Source organism: Numenius arquata, chromosome 25 (assembly GCF_964106895.1).
Source record: "Numenius arquata chromosome 25, bNumArq3.hap1.1, whole genome shotgun sequence".
Classification (NCBI taxonomy): domain Eukaryota; kingdom Metazoa; phylum Chordata; class Aves; order Charadriiformes; family Scolopacidae; genus Numenius; species Numenius arquata.
In genome coordinates, this window is record NC_133600.1 from 1,452,113 (window position 1) to 1,473,040 (window position 20,928).

Genomic DNA, 20,928 nt, shown 5'->3' on the forward strand with positions numbered 1-20,928 from the left:
CCTCAATAATTAGCAATAAAAACTGCACTTTGGGTAGGCAGGAAGAGGCTGGAAGCGGGTGCCAGGGCGCCCTGCCAGCCCCAGCCGTGCGGGCTGGTGGCCAAACCCTGCACTCGCCCCAGCCTGGGCCTTCCTGGGGCCAGAATGGGCCGGCGATGACCAAAGGCACAGGACATCCTCTGACCACTGCTCCACACCTCATCTGGACCAACAGTGATTTATTAACCTACGGGATGTTCCTCCAACTCAATGCCTGGGATGAACCGGTTGGTCCAACCGGCCTGGCAGGGAACGTCCCGTCCCACTGGTGCCCAAGGTCCCCAGCTATAAAGCAGCCACGCAGTGCTGCTGGGTGCTAACGAGACCTTTCTCACCCCAAAAATGTAGTTTTTGGCTAGCGGAGGTTTGCACGGCTGAACACAGAGCAGTTTTAAGCAGGAACGGGCACCGCGCCACAGGGGTTTGGCCGGGATTCATGAGACACGTGGAGATTTATGTCGGTCGCTGCTCCGACCCGCTGCCGCGGGGGTTTGTTCCTGAAATCGCCGGATAAATGTTGAGCTGTTGCTCGGTACAGGAATTAGTGTGGGATGTTGTGCTCCCTGGGAGCACCCAGCAGACCCAGCACAGCCAGTTCTCATGGCTGGGGGTTTCCGGTGGCCTTTCTGTCCCTCCTAGGCAAAAATGGTGGGGGGGGAGGGTATGCGACCATCCTGACCCCCCCCGTCCCTTGCCCAGGGCTGGTGGGCGCTGCCGTAACAAGCCTTGCGAGCACTGCCGTTGTTTATCCGATCGTAGCATCCCCGGGGGACCCCAGCCAGTGCCCCGCCACCCTGGGGACCCCCCGCCACCGCCAACCCCCAGCTGCCACAGCTCCGGCATGGCCCCAGGCTCGGCCCCACAGTGACGGCCGGGGGTGACACCAGCCGGGCGATGAGTGGGCGAGTGGGTGCCTGCTGGCTCATGCCTCCTCCTGCCCTCGTCACGCCGGAAACACCCCCGCGCCCCGGCCGGGTGGATCACGGCTCGTTAAAGCCTCTCGGGGATTTTTCCCCAGCTCTGAGGACGTGCCGAGGCCATGAGTTTCCCTCCGCTCGCCCTATTTTTCCACCTGTTCTGGTGCGAATCCAAGTGAAAAGGCGGCTGCCCCAGCCCCATCCGCTCCTCCGTGCCCAGCGTCCAAGCGCAGCGTTGTTAGAGGGGGGGGTCCCCTGGGCTCCCCCATTCTCCCCAGGGCCCACAGGGATGCAGATCCCAGGAGAGCCCCGAAGGACCCGCCGGCAATGAGCCCCCACACTGCCCCCCTCCCCGCCCCGGTCCTGGTCGGCACCCATGGGTGCCCTGAAGGGGGGAGGAGGAGGAGGAGGAGGAGGATGGCAGCTCCTGGGACCTGCTACCTTGAGGTGGGGGGGGGACACCGTGCCACGCTCCCCGCCCCCGTGTCCCCGTACCTGCACCGATCCTGCCCGCAGCCCTGCCGACAGCCGCCGAGCTCCTGCCACTGCCCCCGGTGGCGAGCGGGGCTGGTGCCACCCGTCCTGCCCCAGGCGGGGACCGCGGGGACAGCCCACGCCACACCTCCGGGACCTGCCCGCTCCCGTCCTGGCTGCTCGCCTCTCCCTGCCGCTGCCGGGTCCCCTCCCCGCTGGGATCCCCCCGGGTCCCCTCCCCGCTAGGCACCCCCGGGTCCCCTCCTCCCTGGACACCCCCCGGGTCCCCTCCCCGCTGGGCATCGCCGGGACCCCCCCCTCGCTGGGATCCCCCCGGGTCCTCTCCCCGTTGGGCACGCCGGGGACCCCTCCTCACCGGGCATCTCTCGGGTCCCCTCCCCGCTTGGCACCCCCGGGACCCCCCCTCGCTGGGCACCCCCGGGACCCCCCGTCGCTGGGATCCCCCGGGACCCCTCCTCCCTGGGATCCCCCGGGTCCTCTTCACTCTGGGCACCCCCCGGATCCCCTCCCCGCTGGGCACCTCCCGGAACTCCCCCTCGCTGGGCACCCCCGGGTCCCTCCCCCGCTGGCAGCCGGGCACGGGCCCAAAACCTGCCCTGATTTATCGTCTCGGTTCAAAACAACCCGGAGCTGCTGCCGCAGGAGCCATTCCCGTGGGATCTGCCGGGGGACGGGGACACGGTGCCATGGCCAAGGTCCCAACAGGGAGGCAGGTGGTCCCAAACCAGGTCCAAGGACCACAGGTGGGCACAAACATCTCCTGGGTGGCATTTAGGCAGAAAACAGGCAGTTTGGGGCTGCATGGAGGGTGAACTGGTTTCACTGGGAAGCGCTGTCACCCCCCGAGCCCCCGGGGTCTGGGGCTTGGGCTGTTACTTGAAGATGCAGGAAGGTGGGAGCAGGGAGCAGCTGAGGAAGAGGAGGCTGAAGGCACAAACCAACCGTGCCGCCTCTGAGGTGACAGTGGGGACTGCAAACCCAGCTGGGGACAGAGGCTGCCTCGTTAGCGATGGCAGCTAACGAGACAAGAGCCAGCCTGGTGCCTCCCATCCCACACCACATGCCCACAGAGAGGGCCCACCGTAGTGGTCCTGCCTTGGCCGGCATCAGATTAATTGCTCGCTGCAATTAACCACAGAAACCCGGAGGCAATTAACCAAGCACTGGCCCGACAGTTCATAAAGGATTTACTGCGCGGTCACGAATAACTCGTTGGAGGTCCATAAACAACGCGGCTGCGCCGTGTCCCCATGTCCCTGTGTCCCCATGGGGCGCTGGGTGACACTGGTGGTGGTGAGGGATTTGGGTGCAGCCCCATCCCGGGGGTTGCTCCCGGGATAATGAGGGGAAAACCTCAGCCAGCCCTTGCCCAAGGGGCTGGTGCTGCGAGATAAGCCAAATTAACGCGTTATTGTTAATTCTCACTCGAAGTTGGTGAAGGGCGACACGTGCCATTACGAAATAAAAGACGGCGGCCGCGAGAGGGGCTCAGCTGGGAGGGAGAGGGGTCTGGGTGGCAGCGGGCAGGACGGGAGCTGTGGGGTTGATGCTCTGAGCTACTGCCAGTGGTGAGAGCGGGCAGACGCTGGGGAGTCTCCATCCTCGACCGCGGCAGGGTCCGGCTGGACCCTCTGGGAGTGAATTTTTTGGATTTTCGCTGCATCGTGACCGTTAACATGAACCCAACCCCTCTCTCCAAACACAAGCGGAGTTTCTCCCTTCCCGCTCCCCGAGCCCATCACCTGCCTTTCGTGCCTGCTCTTCCCCGGCAGCTCCCTCGCCCTGGCAGTGATCCCTGGCAGCTCCAGCATCCACCAGGAAATTTGGCGTTTTGGCCCTCGTCTGCCATCTTCTACCCTCGGCCGCTCCCTCTGCACCAGCGGCACGTGCAGCACCGGAGCCTCACGAAGATGCTCGGATGAAGGTGGCACCGGCACCGCCGGGACGGGCCAGTGGCCACTGGGGCATGGCGGGGACGCACCCCAGCCCCAAACCTCCCCGTCCCCCCGGCTTTTGCAGCCGCTCGTCGCTTCCGGCAGCAGCGGCCAGATCCGGAGGAAGGAAAGGGATTTCCACATCCCGCCCGGGTGTCCCCCCCCGCAGGGACATGCGGCGGGTGGCTTTGGGCACCCGGGAACCAATAACGCTGGCAGAGAACGGCTGAGGTCACCCTGGCAACCGCGGCCAGTGAAGATGACATTTTTACCAATCAATCGCCCCCTGCAATTAGCTGACCCCCCCCGGTGCAATTAAGTGAGTGCCGGGAGGCCGCACACAGCCCAGCGCCGGGGCAGAGGATGCGCCTCCGGGCACCTTCATGACCATCCCAGCGTGTCCCCTCTCTGGGTGCAGGAGACCCCCCGTGGGGCTGCCCCACGGCAGCAGCGTCTGGATCCTCCCGCGCTTGCAGGGAAGAGTTAAACCTCGGAGACTGGTTTTTACCTTCACTCAGGGACCGAGCAGCTCCAGGTGCCCCGTTCCAACCGGCCGAGCAGCTACAAAGCCCCGTTTGTTCAGAGAAAATAATAATAATAATAATTTAGAAGCGTTTTCCTGCGGGACAGGGGTTGTTTCGCAGCCTGGGAACAGCCCCACGTGCAGCCCCCGGCCTCAAGCCGGCACCTCCCCGGGCTCCCGTTAACATCCCAAATTTTGGTTGGCTACCAGTGGATGCGATGGCAGTGGCCATCATGGCACGATGGACCGACAGCGCTGCCTCCCACGAGCCCCCAGAGCAGAACTCTGCGATGCCCTCGGCACCCAGCACCCGCCTCCAACACCCAAAAACTCACCACTACCCCCAAAACCAGCACAACCAGTCGGCACCCGACCTCCTTCCTGCCCTGCACGCACACCCTCCTCTTCCTCCTGCTCTGCTCCCGGCCACCCCAGGCCACCCCAGGCCACCCCAGGCCACCCCAGGCCAGGGGACAGTGCTGGGGAGAGGACAGGGCTGGTCACCCAGTTTCTTACCCACCACCAGTCCCTGCTCCCCAGTTCCCCTCTCTCACTGGTGGCTGGAGGGTGCAGGAGGACCCCGCTCCCTGCGGTGACACCAGTGTCGCCCACCTCCCCTGCTGCGGATTTAGAGCTGGCAACAGGGACCCCTGTGTCTGGGGAGCCCCACAGCCCCCCCTGCACTGCAGGGCACTTTGGGGTGCCCGGGAACATGGCGGGGGGACCACAGGCATCCCCTGCTGTCTCCCCAGGGGAAACTGAGGCACGGTGCAGAGCGGCCAAGGAGAGACCGTGGGTCCCACCAGGGAGCGAGGAGGAGCGTGGAGGGAGCAGATGCGCAGGGGCCACCACAAGGTCCCTGTCCCCATCGACCATGGCAGGAAGGGCCTCGTCACCCCAATGTCACCATGGAAGGGGCTTTCCTGGCTGCACACATGAGCCATGGGACCCCCGACATGTGCTCGACACTTGCCCCCGCGCCTCAGCCCCGGCCCTTGCCCACCCGGAGGGTCCGGACAAACCCTGATAAAAAGCTTTTTAAAGAGAGGATCGATGACCGTGGTCACCTCTGACCCGCGCCGGGTGGCTCAGTGGCGGGGGGGTGACAGACGCCCCGTGGATGCCCCTCGCTGGGGGATGATGCTGCAGGATGAGATGGGCCTCAGAGCAAACCCTGTCAGCATCTGCAAATGCATACATGTGATGAGCTGCCTGGTCTCAGCTGCGGAACAGGGACACGTAATGACCCCCACGTGCCCAACACCTCTCCCCCTGCCCCCCCGCCCCTTGCAAAGGAAGCAGGTTTGGGGCTGAGGCTGCATTGATTTGGGTTTGGAAATTCCCTCCCTGCTTGGGAAAGCGAAGCTGGGGGAGGGGGGGGGAGCAGCCTAGCGGCACCCAGGGCAGGAACAGGGTAGGGACCGACCCCCCCACCCCCGCTGCCCCTGCACGGGGCTCAAACCAGCTCCGAGAGGGACTCGGCAGGTCCCTGTATCCGTGACAGCTCCGAGGACGCGGCCAGCCCAGTGGCACCGACTCACTGGTGAAGAGCTTCACCGGGACGGGGGCCAGAGGCTGTTTCCGCAGATCGATACGGGCACAGGGAGCGGGGACGAGGGACGGACGCCTGGTGAGGGTGGGGATGAAGGTGTGTGTGTGTGTGGGAAATTGTGACACACCGGCACCTCTGAACTCACCCCTCTCCTCCCGCTGGGGTGAAACGGGGCCTTTTTCTGCATTTTCCCTCCCCAAACTTCAGCTCACCCCAAAGGAGCTGCCCAGGGCAGCACAGCCTCCCCGGGGGGACTCGGGGGGAGAGGGACCGGGGTTACAGGGGTCTCCCCGCTCCTTTCCTTCCCCAGATTTAGCATCTGAAAATGGAGGTGATGGGGCGGGGGGGGCGACACAGGCAGAGCCGAGCCCGAGGGCTCCACTTGTGAAGAACCCCAAAGGGACAAAGCTTTTAAGAAAGCCCCTTGCTGCGGTTCCTGTTGGAAATTCCCCAGCTCCCGCAATGCCCCCAGGAGACAAGGTTTTCCAGGGAAAAACGAGGGTCTCAGACCTCCGAGGCAGATACTGAACAGGCACCTGCAGGACCAGTGTCCATCTGTCCATCCATGTGTCTGCCCGCACACCCGAGGCCGTGCTCACCTGCGACCGGGGCTCTTGCAGCCCTAAATCCCCGCCGGCCTCACGGGGGTGACCTGCAGGAGGGGGACACGGGGGGAGCAGAGGGACCGGCCACCCCGCAGGGGACCGATGGCACCCGGGGGGGTCACGGCCAGCGCTCGGCACAACCAGCACCTCCGAGGCCCATAAAGGTGGCTGAGAACACGGGTCAGCCGTGACTTTTATAGCATCCTAAAGTAACCGCTGCCATCGCCGAGCCATCACCAGCACGTTAAATAAAACACATTGCCAGTGAGGTCATCTAATAGCCTATTATTTTTTTATTTGAACTTTTTACCTTCACCTCTTCCTCCGTGCTGAATCAGCTCCTTCGCTTGGCACTTTAATTCCTGCCCCATTTGCGAGATTGATACAGGCTCTCCTGGGGAGGCTGCTCGGGCAGTGGGAGGACGTCGGCGATGCCGGGGACTCCTGCCCCGGCTCCAGGATGGAGACAAGAGGAGCCAGGACCTGCCCTGCTGCTGCCAGAGCTCGGGGCAACGCGTGGGGAGCAAGAATCACAGACTGGTTTGGGTGGGAAGGGACCTTAAAGCCCACCCAGGGCCACCCCCTGCCCTGGGCAGGGACACCTCCCACCAGACCAGGTTGCTCCAAGCCCCCTCCAACCTGGCCTTGAACCCCTCCAGGGATGGGGCAGCCACAGCTTCTCTGGGCAACCTGGGCCAGGCTCTCACCACCCTCACAGCAAAGAAGTTCTTCCCCACATCTCAGCTCAATCTCCCCTCTTTCAGTGTCAAACCCTTCCCCCTCCTCCTAGGGCTCCCCTCCCTCATCCAGAGTCCCTCCCCAGCTTTCCTGGAGCCCCTTGAGGGACTGGAAGGGGCTCCAGGGTCTCCCCGGAGCCTTCTCTTCTCCAGGCTGAACCCCCCCAACTCTCTCAGCCTGTCCTCCCAGCAGAGGGGCTCCAGCCCTCCCAGCATCTCCGGGGCCTCCTCTGGCCCCGCTCCAACAGCTCCATGTCCTTCTGATGTTGGTGGCCCCAGAGCTGGAGGCAGCACTGGGGGGTGTCTCCCCCGAGCGGAGCAGAGGGGCAGAATCCCCCCCCTTGCCCTGCTGGCCACGCTGCTGGGGATGCAGCCCAGGGTGCGGGGGGTTTCTGGGCTGTCAGCGCACGTTGAGGGGTGTGTGGAGCTTCTCACCCACCAACAGCCAAGAAGAGGGAGGTTTGCACAGAGTGAGGACATGGCCCACACCACCCCAGGCACCAGGGCCATCGCCTCATCTCACACTCCCAGCACGTTGGGTTGGACTTTTGCAGCTGCCGAGTGGCACCAGTTTCAACTCATTTCCTCCAGCTCTCGGCTGGCCCCGCAGGCTGGGAAGGTTGGGCTCTTCCAGAGCCACGGGAGAGGCTCTTTGGGAGGACACGGAGGAAATAACAGTCACTGCGAGTTGAGGGGACGCTCTGGGAGAGCCTGCCCAGACCCCCCCCCCCGCCTCTGGAGTGGCTCCGGCACCCACCGCCCCCGACCCGGCCGCGGGCAGAGCAGACCCAGACTCATGAGCGTGCGTCTAAGTCAACACTCTTTTATTAAAAACAATTACAAAAAGTTACAGGTTACAATAGTTATGTACAACCCAAAAACCTCTTACCAACCACAAACCTCTGGGTTTACAGTGTTACAGCGCCCGGGGGGGCAGAGGCGAGGGCAGCCCATGGGTCCGACGCTTGCTCTGACCCACACCGACAGCACGGGGGGACGTGGTCCGTCTTCCCACCAACATCCCACCAGACAGACAACCTCCCCCCCCCAGTCTCTCCCACTCCAAAACCCTCATTTCAGGGGGTCCCAGCTGAACTGTGGGGAAAGGAAGGGGAATGACCGAGGTCCCCCAGCCCGGCAGGACTCACGCCTGGAGGAACGCATCCTGTGGCCACGTTCTGCCATCCCCAAGCCCAGGCGCTGGGACCAAGCCACACAGCCGGCTCCCCAAGCAGGACACCAGCATACCAGGTCTAACGGGACGGCTTTTCCAGGAAGGCAGGTGCCACGGGAGAAGGGGAAGGGAGCTGGAATTCCCTGTCGAGTAATGTGGGAGCCCCGAGGCAAGAGCCGGCTGTGAAATCTATTGGTGGATCTTTGGGATGCTCCAGGGTGAAGACGGGTTGAAGGTAAACGGGGGGATAAAGAAGGGAAAAGAGGCAGAAGCAGGAACAAACCCCCCCTCCCTGGTTAGGAAGCACTGAACTCGCCCCATCTCTCCCACGGCCTGGGCAGGAACAGGGTTGTTCCCTGCAGGCAATGGGACAAGGGGACAGGATGAGGTGTCCTGAGGCTGCTTCACCTGGAAGCCCCCCCCTCGGCAGGGAAGGAGGTGGCTGCAGGGAGAGCAGGATGCCACGTGCCCCATTGGGGGGTGGCAGGGAGCTGCATGGCCCAAAATTTGGGGTAGTGAAGGCTGGGAGCCTGTGCCACTGCCCGCCAGAGGCAACAACAAAGGGCTCAGCAACAACAGGAGCCTTCGCAGCCCCCACTTCCCTGGTGGCTTCAGGAGAGCCCGGTGCTGGAAGCCACATCCTCGCCTCCTGGAAGCCACATCCTCACCTCCGAGGACGGCAGTGGGACAGGGACAGTCCCCCAGCACTGTACCAGCACCCTCCATCCCACGCAGAGGGGCCCAAGCAGGACACCCTGCCTGTGGCACGCAGCCCAGCCTCACAGTCCCCACCGCCATGCTGGGGACACACAGCAGGACGCGCTGGGGACACACAGCATGTCCCCAAACTGAGCCCAGCGCTGGCGGTGGGTACAAAGGAGCGAGCAGGACCCAGCTCCAACAGGAACCAAACCCCAGCAGCTCCCCTGCCCCACTGCCACCAGAGCAGCAGCCAGCCCGTGACAGGGACAGAGCTGGCACCACACCAGCCACTGCTGGGAGCAATGACAGTCCCACCTGGGAGGGACAAGGGGCTCTAATATTGGGGCAAAGCTTCTGCCTGGACCTCAGCTAAAAGACTTCGTCTCTCAGGGACCTCGTTTCCCTGACAGAACGGAGCCTGGGTGGAGAGAGGCCACCAGAGCCACTCCGGCTGCCTGTGCTCCTGCCACCACCACCGGGACACTCCTGACGGCTGCTTTTGGGCTCAGACAGACAGTAAACTGGGTCTTTAACTCTCCTTAAAACACCCAACATGTAAACTAGTTTAGAAGAGTTAATTTTTACCTATTGCTTTTGCTCTGCTCTCAGGGACAGTGGTGGGGTGTCCTGCAGAGTGCCAGAGGCCACCCACAAGTGCCATCTGAGCTGCACCTGGGTCCCCCCAAAAACCTTGATCCCTAAATACCAGCTGACTGGAGACATGAGGGAAGCTCAGGGTGAGGGGAAGGACACCTTGTCCTAACCCACAAAGACACAACGCCTGCTCTTCCCGCTGTCCTCTCCAGCACGGCTCCTCCTCTGGAAGGCTGCAAGTTGGCTCTGGGAGCCCAGTTTGTCCCAGTCCCGCTGTCCCTTGGCCTCACTACTTCACACACGGCTCCCTGAGGTCTGGGCAAGGGCTGACGTTGTGGTTTCCCCCTTTTGCAGAGTCTGCAGAACCAGGATGGCAGCTCCCGAAGAGATCCCCAGGCAAAAGGCAGCAATTCCCCTGACCCCGTCTCATTCCTCTCCGGCCTGCTGCTCCCACCACGCGCTCTCGGGGACAGCCTCCCTCCCCAGCAGCAGGACTGCACTGGGATCTCCTCCCCGATGGCTTCAGCCCCTGATCTCACCACCCCTCGTTTGCCATTCACACACCAGCTACACAATCCACTCACTTTACAGCTTCCTCCCAACTTTCTGCCATTTCCCCCCCATCTCCAGACACTGCAGGAATCTACCAGCCTTGGAGCAGAGGCAATTTAAGTTACATTTGGAAAAAAAAAAAAAAAAAGAAAAAGATCTACCTTTAACTGAACCAGAAAGATCCTTCTGCACGTATCCAACCTATCTCTAAAAGCTTCTCCTTAGGAGCCAAGAAGTTCTCTCTGGTTGTGCTACTCAAAACCACCTTGCCGTGCCTACGAGGCAATTGTTGTACCACAGAACATCCCTCAGGTGGGGTGAAGAGGATCTGAGAACCACTGCCTGGCCCTGGGGACCTGCTGGTGCCCTTCAGCTGTGCCAGCAGCAGTCCGTGAGTCCCATAGGTACCTGGAGGGGAGCCCGGGGAGCATGCTGCTGCGTACGGGTGGACAGTGGTACTCTGAGCATTTATTGCACTGCTTCAAAGAGGTGGAGGAGGAAGAGGAGAGAGAGAAAGCGCAAGTCATCGCTTCACTTTAGCATCTTCTTTGATCTTCCAGACCATCAGCTCCATGCAAGCTCTGGCATCCTCACTGGAGTCGTGTCCTTCCACTGGGGACAGAAAGCCAAGGACAATCGTTACTACCCAGGCCCAGGCGGCCCCTCTGCCACTCGGGGGCTGCCTGCCCAGCACAAATCACAGAGGAAGGTGGCCCAAGACCAGGTCCTGCCTGATGCTGCTGGCCCAGCTGCTCCCTGCCCTCTGCCACAGCAGTCACGGGTCCATCTGTCATCACCGTGAACCACAGCAATGGATTTAAAGTAGAAGAATTTCCACTAAACACATTTTTTACTGGACTTTAGCCTGACACTGTTCCCTTGTTTAAATTAAGGGCTGAAGTCCTGCCAGTCCGAGGTCCTCAGGCTACGGAGTAGCCGGTCAGAGAGGCCTCAACTTCCCCAGCATTATGTTTACAAAGAACTCAAAGGAAGATGGAAAGGAACATGCCAAGCTTCAGACAGAAAGGTCAATCCCAGGTTGCCAGAGAGAGAAGGGAGGGCATGACATGGCCTTGACAGAGCTCCCTCTGGTCTTCTCACGCCACTGCTCTGGTCCCCACTTAGCACAGAGGGGGAAGAAGCGAGCGCTGCTGGCCCTCCAACAGGGTTCAGACTGAAACTGTGGCAGATTTCATGTGCTGGGCCATTCACAGCTACTGCCAGATGCTGTGCAGGAAGATGAGGAACAAGAGGATGGGGCTTGGGGAGAGCAGAGAAAGGCAGGTCCAAGGAGCCCGCATCCAGGTGGGATGGGACACCAGACCCTCACTCTCAGCTCCTCCTTGCTCTCACCGTTGTCCTGGATGATGCGCTTGAGGTAGTCTGCCATCAGCGTCCGGAGAGCCCGTTTGTAAGGCAAACCCAGCCGGTGGGGAAAGACAATGGCGGTATCCACCACTGTGCCATGGATAAGCTGGAGGAAGGAAGAAGGAAAGAAACCTGATTATTTTCCCTCTCTCACATGCACAGACACTCCTTCGGATTAACCACGCTGAAGCAATCTTCCGGTCAGCCTCCCACTGTAACGCTATCACCAACTCCGACCCAACCAGTCCTGCAAGAGGCTCTGGCTGAATCAAAGATGACTCTCCCATAAAGAGCGTATACAATCTGGCTCCCCAAAGCTCTGCCAGCCCACATCCCTGCCCTCAAAGCCCTGCCTAACAGCATGTTCAAAGCAGCACAAATTCAGGGCTAATTCAGCTTGTATAACTCAAAAACAGGACAGGTCAACCCTTAATACCCTGGTCTGGAGAGGCTGGGATACCTCTGAGAGTGTCCTTCACAATGGAAAACTCAGATGAGGAACCAGCTGAGCCCACAAAGCTTATAACGGCCTTTTGACTGCTTCTTGAGAAGTGAACTGAAGTGGGAAGGACGTGCAAGTCAAAACTGTCCCTAACCCATTGTACATAACACTGCTTCTATGGAAAAGGCTTCATCTTCGAGGTCTAAACCACTCTGAAAACCCCCAGTCCGTCAGCAATGAGTCAACAGGAAGTTTTTAACCAGCACCAGCTCAGCAGGGACGGAATGGGACAAGGAGATCCTGTACTTCTGGGGATAAGGAACTGCCCAGTGGATGGGGAGGCAGGGCCTGGCTGGTCCCGGGTTTGGGTCGCAGGGCCTGGGCACCCAGAAGAGGAGAGAGGCTCACTGTCCTCCAGGTCTGAAGTGTCATCGCACTGGAGGAAATGAAGCTGCTGAACAGGTCAAGGTGCTGCCTGCCCTGCACATCTGACCGGAGTCCACAAACACAGGGTAACCCCGCTTCTTCTAAATACTAATTTTTTATTCTCAGGCTAAGACGAGATTAATCCTCTGTTGCCAAAATACGTGTTCAGTGAGAGTTAAAGGAAAGTGGACGAAGGCAGTCCCACAGCTTGAGCACAGGAGTAAATTGCAAGGTCTAAGAGATAAACCCGTACGTCTGACCAAAAGACGGCTCTGCAAGTTTGGACGCAGGACGACGCAGACAGGACCCTGATAATCCCAACTCCTCATCTGCCTCGACTCTTCCCAGGCACCAGCTAATGTTGCGTGACAATCCCTAACCTCACCATTAATAGTTTCACAGCCCCGCTCCGTAAATGCCCACCAACAGCTGCAGTTCAACAGAAACAACCTGCTATGCTCTTCCGAGTATAAAACTGCCAACATTATGGATAATCCCTCCCAGTCTGCAGTCAAGTTTGGCACCCACCCAGGCACAATGATAATTACTTATGTAGATCAGGAAGGCTAAGGAAACGGGATAATATAGCTTTAAATAAAAATTGAAATGCTATCGCCATTTGGAGCTTGCCATGGCCATTAGCGAGATGTCGACTTTACTGCCACAGCCTTCAGACATTACAGCTTGACGTGCCACCAGCCTGTCACCCTCTGTGATATCGCTCTCGCGTTCGTTCTCTTGGCAGCGTCTGCGATGCTAAGAGAAAATCATGCCTCTAAGAGGCCAACGCCGTCATCTTGTGCTGATAAAACTGTAAATAATTTTTTTATGATGATGATGAACTCTCTGAGAGGCTAGGATAAAGGGTGCCATGGAGAGGTAAAGTGCTTTGCAGGCATTAAAACCTCCTGCTTCCAAACCGCTGCCGTGAGTTGGCAGCATCAGCTTCTTCATCAAAGGAGCTGCAGGATGAAGGATGGCTGGAGGAAGTTCTAGCTTGTGAGCACAGACTGAAGGCTCAGCTCCTGCCTGGCACACACTGTCTTGGTGACCCTGGACAAGCCCCCGGGGATCTATGTTCACTGTGCAAGGGGAGAGGACAGCAGAGATGTGCAGGTCAGAGTGACTGGGGACAGGCAGGAAACCAGACAGAGGAAAGGTCAAACACCACAAATCTCAGCAAACCAGGCAGAGAACCTCACTCAGAGAAAACAGACATCTTAACATCATAAGAGAAACCAGGAGAATCATCTCCAGCTGCAGAGACAACCAAGAGGCTTGTGCCGTTTCTAAAATACATCCTGTGGACATCCAGAGGGCACAGGGGACACAGGGGACCCAGAGCATCCCCTGTTCATGCCCTGACCCTGGCTGAGCACATCTTCAAGCCAGTCAAAGAATGCTGACACCAACAGAGGATTCTTGACTATATGGCAGGGGTGAGAGGCCAATGATTCGAGATCATTCTTCCAACCGGCCCTGCTCTGCTCACCCTCCCCAGTCACCTCTAGCTCTGTCACCCTGGGCAGCACCAGTCATTAAGAGCTGGAGTGACATCACGAGTGACACACATGACCCACACCCGTGCTCTTCCATAACAGACAGCTTCCCACAGGCTCAGAGACAAGATAGACCTACTGTGTCCTCCCAGTTCTGGAAATAAGGAGACAGAGAACACCCACCAGGGTGGGAAAGAACCAGAGAGAGACGTAGATGCAAGAGATGAAAGTTACCTTTAGTGCAAATAAGTCGCTTTCCAAGCTGTGGCCTATCAATATGGTATCTGCACTGAACATGTTCAGTAGGACGGCTTGGACATCCCGCAGTGTGATACTAGTGTTCTCCAGGTCCTCTTCTGTCACACCTGAGAATCTGCAGAGCAACAGCAGAAAGGAGGCCTTCCTTCGCTAAAGGAACATCTCAAGACCCAAAGCATGGTCAATGGAGTTTCACCAAGTGCTCCCAGCCATTCCCCCAAAATTCTGACCTCTGACCCAAGGAAGACCATCCTGCATCCTCCATCCTTACCTGGTGTTATAGTCCACCACCTTGGTGTCCGGTTTGACGAAGGTGTCGTACACCACTTTCAGATCGGAGTTGATCACGGTTACTCTTGTCAGCTCCAGCCCTTGCTTGGTGTAGCACTGCAAGCAACAGAGCAGGCATGAACACACGCGCGGGGCAACCACAGTACGGTGTCGATGGAGCCGATCACCCAAGGGCCGGAGCTCCCAAAATGCAGCACCATAGCAAGGCCAACCAGCAAACCCTACTCAGTATCGGCCAGCTAACTACAGCTTTTTAAGGGCGCACGCAGTCCCCAAATGAAACACACGTTGCTAAAACTAATTAAGAGCTAATCTATATGTACAAGACCAATATGATTTAGAGTCCAGAGCAGAAAGGAAAGAAGGTGGCAGAAAACCAGAGCTTTCCTTCAGCCACTTGTATCACACCTTCAGCCTCTCCCAAAAAGCTTTGTTTTGCTTCTGCGTTGCCCCTGTCATTAAGCACCCACCATTTCACAGTCTAACGCGTAGATTCCAGGGTACCCATCAGTCGTAGGCAACTTCTCAAAAGTCTTCACGAAGCCATCAAGGCTCTCCTTTCGCCCATCATGGACATGTTGCTTAAAGGAGGAAAAAAAAAAAAAAAAACGGGGGGAAATTTGTTTGTTGATGCTAGGAACAAGAATCCAAAAAGTCCACTTGATCAGAACCTTCCACTTAAACAAAAAGAATTTTTTTTAATAATTCCTAAAGTTTAATGAGGACTATGTTTTGCCTACCAGTCTGAGAAGGTCACGACAATGGCAAACATAGCCAGGTACAACCCTGGTTCCAAAGACACATCAGGGCTAGTGGCATCATATTGACAGCTCACATGGGAGCAACACATCCCACACTTGGGGACAAAAGCCCACTGGCTTTTAACTTTCAATTTGAAGCAGAATTAATCAGAAAGGGTCACATTGAGGTCTTATAACTCCAGCTGCTGGTTCCTGGGTTAGCTTGTGGCCGAGAACACCCAGGTGCAGGATTCTCACCCCAGACATCCCAGTTTGAGCATCGGCATCAGGGGTATCACAGCCCACAGAGGGCAGCAGAAACTGGTGTAATGAAGTACCAGCCGATGTCAGTGTGTGCATACAAATAAAAGCCACCCTGTTCCAAACCCAGACGGTTCACAGACAAACAGGAGCTGCTGCCTATCAGCACTTGAGGCAATAAACAGAGAGTATTTCCAACTGCTCTTCATTATCCCCAGCTCAAGGGTCAACAAGATCCTGCAGAGAAGAGCTCCCTGAGCCAGCAGGAAAACTCGGGGATTCATTCCACGAGTGGCTTAAGCCAACACGAGACTAAGCCGTTGTTGCCACAGGCACTGCCCCTCTCCTCTCCTCCACAGCGATGGATCCCACCCTGCCCGAACAGCCTGAAACCCTTCTTTGCAGGGGGAGTTTAAACTGGGTGATTGTGCTGATCCGGTTACCAGCACCACTGGGGAAGCAGGAAGGTGTAACCGAGGGCAAGGCAGAGATTGTGCCTGCCTTTTTGCCCACTGACATGGTTTTAGATGGAATGAAACCGCTGCCCCACACCCAGAGGTGACGCCCTCTCACCCTTATTCCCCAGTGGGAGTTTCTTCTGTTTTGTTTTAAGTTTGGTCTATCCCTAAATCTCACTGTATTTGTGCACAACCACAGCAACCTGTGTACAGCCTCCTCCGTCCTGCTTCTCACAGAGCTCACCCTTACAAGGAATCAGACTGGACTTGTTTGTCTTGGGATAGAAAGGCTGGAGAGATGAGCAACTGAGGCACTTGTAAAGCTGAAATCCGCAGGCAGGGGGATAACCAAAGCAAGGATTTGCCTATTTTCCTGCCCAGGTTATTGCTGCAGGTGTAGCCAGAGGACACAGAACCGCCCCATTTGAAGTGAACAAGGCAGCTGGGCCCACACTGAGTTCAATCTCTCCCTGTATCATATATATATATGATACATATATCCCTGTATCCCTGTTCAATCTCTCCCTGAGCCAGCACCGCTCAAAGGCTGCGTGGTTTGTTGCTTCCCAGGAGCAAGAGCCCACACTTGTCCATTCTGCATCTCTTTTGCTAAAGAAATGGGTAGAGCAGATTACCAGGCCAAGAGATAGTAAACGTTTTTCTCCCTTGCACCTTGATCCCTTCCCTCCCTCTGTAATACAACACAACTGGGCAGCAAAGGAAAGAAAAAAAATAAATTGAGTGTTTTTCTACACTTGTTGATGTTCTGCAACTCCCCAGTTCTCCCTTGCTGAGAGGAGGGCAGAAAAGTTGCTTCTGTTTTTCAGAGCAGTGAAAGCAGCAGACTCGGTTATCACAAAGAACAGCAGCTCCAGCCTCCCTCGCTCCAGGGGAGCGGAAGGTACCAGCACAGCTCCATCCTGCCATCTCCTGCCACACAGCCCAACTGCAGCAAGATCCAGGCAGGCACATCTCAGATGCCTTTGGAAGGAAGACACAGACATGATTTTCTAATCTAGTTACTTAAAACAGTTTCTTATTACAAATATTTGCTGTTTTCAATGCCCTCCTCCAAAGCTGAGAGATACTGTGCTCCCCAGTAGCCCAAACACCCCAGTATCTTGCTTCGGAGCAGGCTGTGGACTCCAACCTTCAATCTAACACAGGATGCTGTGAAACTCACACGTTTGGATGAGAAAACCAAGGAAGCCAGACCACAGTGATCTGTAGCAGCACAACAACCAGGAGGCAGATGCGACAGGATGCCTGAGCCCTGGAGCACTGGTGGCACATGCTTCACTGAGTAAGAGGCCATTAGAGAGATTGTATGTTTTTAAAAAGGCTGTGAGGTTTTATGGTCTACAACAGCCAGGCAAAAACACGCAGAGAAGTCATGTTTTTATAGCCCCATCAATTTCTCCCAACTTCCCTGCTGGATGTTTTTTGGAGCACTGATTAAAAAGAGATCCTCATTTCACATGAAAAAGAAACAGAACTATCAGCCTGATCCCATCGGTGCCCGAGGCTCTGCAGGGCAGCCTTCAGGGTGCCCAGACAATTCTTCCTATTTTGACATGCCTTGAATTTTGCCCCAGAATTCACTTCCTCTCTCTGGCTTTTGGCCAGAACAAGAAGGGCACACACCTCTGCAGAACCTACAGCCAGCCTCGCTGGCCCTGTATCGCCTGGGGACTTTCAAAAAGTGGGACTAAAGATGCCTTAGAGAAGCTCTGGGAGCCCCTTCCACTGGACATGACCATTTTAGATCCCCTCTCTCAGCTCAGCATCACACTCCTCTCCCCTTCAGGGCAGCCAAATATAAAAATAGCACTGAAACAAGTGATGAGGAGAATCCCCAGGGACTCAAAGGAGAGGCAAAAGATGGATTGTTCCCTCCAGTCAATGGTTTGAGGACCAGTAATGCCAGGCTGGGAAGCCAACTCTCCTCTTGCCTTAAAAAAAACAAACCAAAACCCAAACAAACACCTGTGCAAAGGTATCCCAAACTGTGCTCTGCTCTACCAAAGGGCCAAAACTCCATTCCTGAGCAGGTTTTTCATTCTGCTTTCTAGTGCTGGGATCCTTTCCCTCACATCCCCTCCGTAAGATAAGTAATAGTTATGAATTGCAACAGGCTACTGGGGAAGATCCCTCCCCCTTAATATGACAAAGATCAGCGGTAAATAGAAAACTAAGAAAAGATTTGGCCTACAGCAGAAAGTTACCTTAGCACAGGCACCTGGGAAAGGAAAAAATGGGGAAAAGGTTTTGGCACACTGTTGTCAAGGCCCTGAGAATGCTGCTTGAAAGGAAATTCCTTATTTCTCACTTCCTCGACGTTTCCCTAAAGAAGTCTGGATCTGAGCTTTCACTGGGCAGCTTAATCCACTGGCATTTGCTGAGAACAAATGAAACCACCTCACTCCAGGCAGCTGAGTCTCCTCCCTCCTGCCAAACATTGAATTTTTCTACCTTTGCACAGCAAAAGATATTTAAGAAGTACTTGTTTTCCCCCCTTTAGGGAAGCCACCATTCTTCTAAAAGCTCAAGCAAGGATTACACGGCCATCACCACTGTAAGCAAAGGACAAATGTCATTGAGAGTAAAAAAAGTGTTGCTCAACATCTTACTTTAGCAACCTGGCAGCCTGGTGAACCCACAGCTCCTGAGCAGCAGCTGTAATGAGTTTCCCATCCACCTGGCACTGAAAGAACAAGAGATAAGAGTCAAAGAGAAGAGTCCTGTTAACAAGAGACCTAAACTTTAGCTCTCGCACACAGAGATACCCCAGATGAGCACAGCAGCAATAAAGTGTCAAACAAAGGGGAAAAATAAGTATAGATTTGCACGCAGCAATCTAAAGAGTTTAAGTCTCAGCCAGACAAACTCCAGAAGCCACCAGGATGCTCTGATGGAAAACCCCAGCAGAGCTCAAACTAGGTTAGTGTCTTGCTACAAATGAATTCAACCATGACCAGTAAACTCTCCCGGGCAGCGAGAGACATCCAGTGCTCCCAAGGGAGATTCCTAAAAAGACTGATTTTTGCAAAAGGCACAGGAAGGTTTTGGTTTTCTTTTTTTCTATTTTTTTTTTTTTTTTTTTTTAAAACAAAGACAAACAACCTCTGCTCCAGCCCCAGAGTCACATTTTGGGGATTGTACCACTACTCACCACCAGCTCTTTGCAAGACTATTTCAGCAGCAGTGGGGCCACCCAGTGACAAAACTAGGAACTGTCACAACCTGTGACAAGTCCCGAAAGCCCCAAAACGTTCCACAGCAACTCAAACCCGAGGTAGATTCTGTATTTGGAGCTAATATGTGACTAAGCCCTCTTTGAAGAGATGTACCTCTCTGCTTGCGCAGCCTTCCCCAGTGATGGACACACTCCTCCTTGCGAATGCAGTTTCCGGAGGCGGAGACCATGTACTCGGTGCCACAGCGACAGCAAATCCTGCAGGAGGCTTTGAGAGAGGAGAGAAGCAAGAGTCAGGTCACTAGAAATCCCTCACCTTTAAACTTAACCAAAGCACACGGAAATCAGAATCACTCAAGGCCCAAACACCGGTGAAACAACTCTTCCGGTTAAAAAGGATTCCAAATGTTGTTTTAGGCTCCCATAAAGACACAGCAATCCCTCTGAAAACGCAATCCTGGAGCATTTGCCCCCCAAACACTTCTCAGAGGCAAACATAAGACTCCCCGGTGTTTTGAGTGCGCAACACTGGCTCCAACGCAGTTCACATCAACATTTGCCGCGCTGTTTCTCCATCCACAGCAAATTACGTTGTACTCTAACACAGTTATTTTAAGAAACAGGATAAATAAGTCATTCGTTGGACATCAGAGCTAATGAAGCCTGGTTTCCAGGGGCTCTGTGCCTTGTCACTTCTAAATGACATTCGAGTTCTTCCTGGGCACAGCTTTCTTGTAAGGATTCTCCAGCATCTAAAGACAGGAACGCTTAGAGCAGCACAGCCTGGCCCACCAAGGGGCAGGTACAAGTGTCCCCCTCCTGCTACCCGTGCCTGAACCGCTCACAATTCAGAGAAGAGAGGTGGAAAAAGCCACATAAAGGGGTTGACTGTCATACTTCTGATGCCCATGCAATTCCCCGAGTTCTAGTATGAGCATTTAAGCTGCTAACATATTCCCAGCTCCGCGTAACACCGATCTAGACCATTTTTGTCCCCTACCCATGGTTGCAGCTTCGATGGACTAGCAATAACTTTAGTTAAATAAGAACAAATTCAAAGATCCTGCAAAATCTACAGGAAACTACAGAAACAGAACCAGGAATGTGATCTCAGAATGGTACAAAGGAGCTGGCCGGTTCGCTGGAGGGAAGAGCTCTAACAAATACAGTACTTGACAGTGTTAATGCAAGGGAGCTTTGGTACAGGTTGCTTCAGCAACCGCAGGACGAATGTAGACACAAGGTGTTAACATGGATGAGCACTTAACACACTTCAGCAAGGTCTCTCCACAGAGATGCTCAGAGGAGCACCTCACAGTACACCCCGAGTATGTGTTTCATCCCTGCTCCATCCCAGCCTGCTCCCACCAGCGTCTGAGAAGCACAAATCCTGCTACGGGAGCTCAGAAAATTCAGACAGAAGAGGAGCCCACCCTGTCCTGAGGAAACCTGGGGGATCACTTTGTCCGGCTGCAAAAAGGGCTTTTGGGAAACGCTTGGCCCCGAGCTCTCAAGCAGAAAACTCTGCAATCCGAGCTGGCAAGGCAGGACCCACCACAACACCAGCCTGGCCCGATGTCACAGAATCACAGAATGGATAGGGGTTGGAAGGGACCACACAGTCCAACCCAGAGCAGAGGTCCCACAGGAACGTGTCCAGGTGGATTTTGAATGTCTCCAGAGATGGAGACTCCACCACCTCTCTGGGCAGCCTCTTCCAGGGCTCTGCCACCCTCACAGGAAAAAAGTTCCTCCTCATGTTTAGATGGAACTTCCCATGCTCACATTTGTGCCCATTTTCCTCTTGTCCTGTCACTGGGCACCACTGAAAAAAGACCCATCCTCCTGACATCCAGCCTTTAAGTATTTATAGGCATTGATCAGATGCTCCCTCGGTCTTCTCCAGACTAAAAAGACCCAAGTCCCTCAGCCTTTCCCAAGCAGAGAGATGTCCTAGTCCCCTCATCATCTTCATAGCCCTAATGTCTGTATGTCAGTCCATATCCCACCATAACAGCAGTTCATACACAGAGAGATGCAAAAAATCCCTCCCCTGGGAGAGGGGAGCGATATTAGACGCTAAACAGGAGCCTCTCACCAAGCAATTCCCTTGCAACAGCCACAGGCAGCCTCCGGGTGACTGCCACGAAGCTGGAATCAAAACC

General features: G+C 55.9%; 1 protein-coding gene across 1 annotated transcript in view; it reads right to left on the reverse strand.

Annotated features, from left to right (window-relative positions):
- Positions 1-10,272: 10,272 nt before the first annotated feature.
- REXO1 (RNA exonuclease 1 homolog) overlaps positions 10,273-20,928 on the reverse strand; it is a 40,437-nt gene continuing 29,781 nt past the window's right edge. The window contains exons 10-16 of the mRNA XM_074163966.1: positions 18,918-19,031; positions 18,198-18,271; positions 14,579-14,689; positions 14,089-14,204; positions 13,794-13,932; positions 11,178-11,298; positions 10,273-10,436 (exon numbers count right to left, since the gene is read on the reverse strand). Of these exons, the coding sequence (XP_074020067.1) occupies positions 10,348-10,436; positions 11,178-11,298; positions 13,794-13,932; positions 14,089-14,204; positions 14,579-14,689; positions 18,198-18,271; positions 18,918-19,031 (764 nt within the window). The 3' untranslated portion in view covers positions 10,273-10,347. The remainder of the gene's footprint in view (positions 10,437-11,177; positions 11,299-13,793; positions 13,933-14,088; positions 14,205-14,578; positions 14,690-18,197; positions 18,272-18,917; positions 19,032-20,928) is intronic.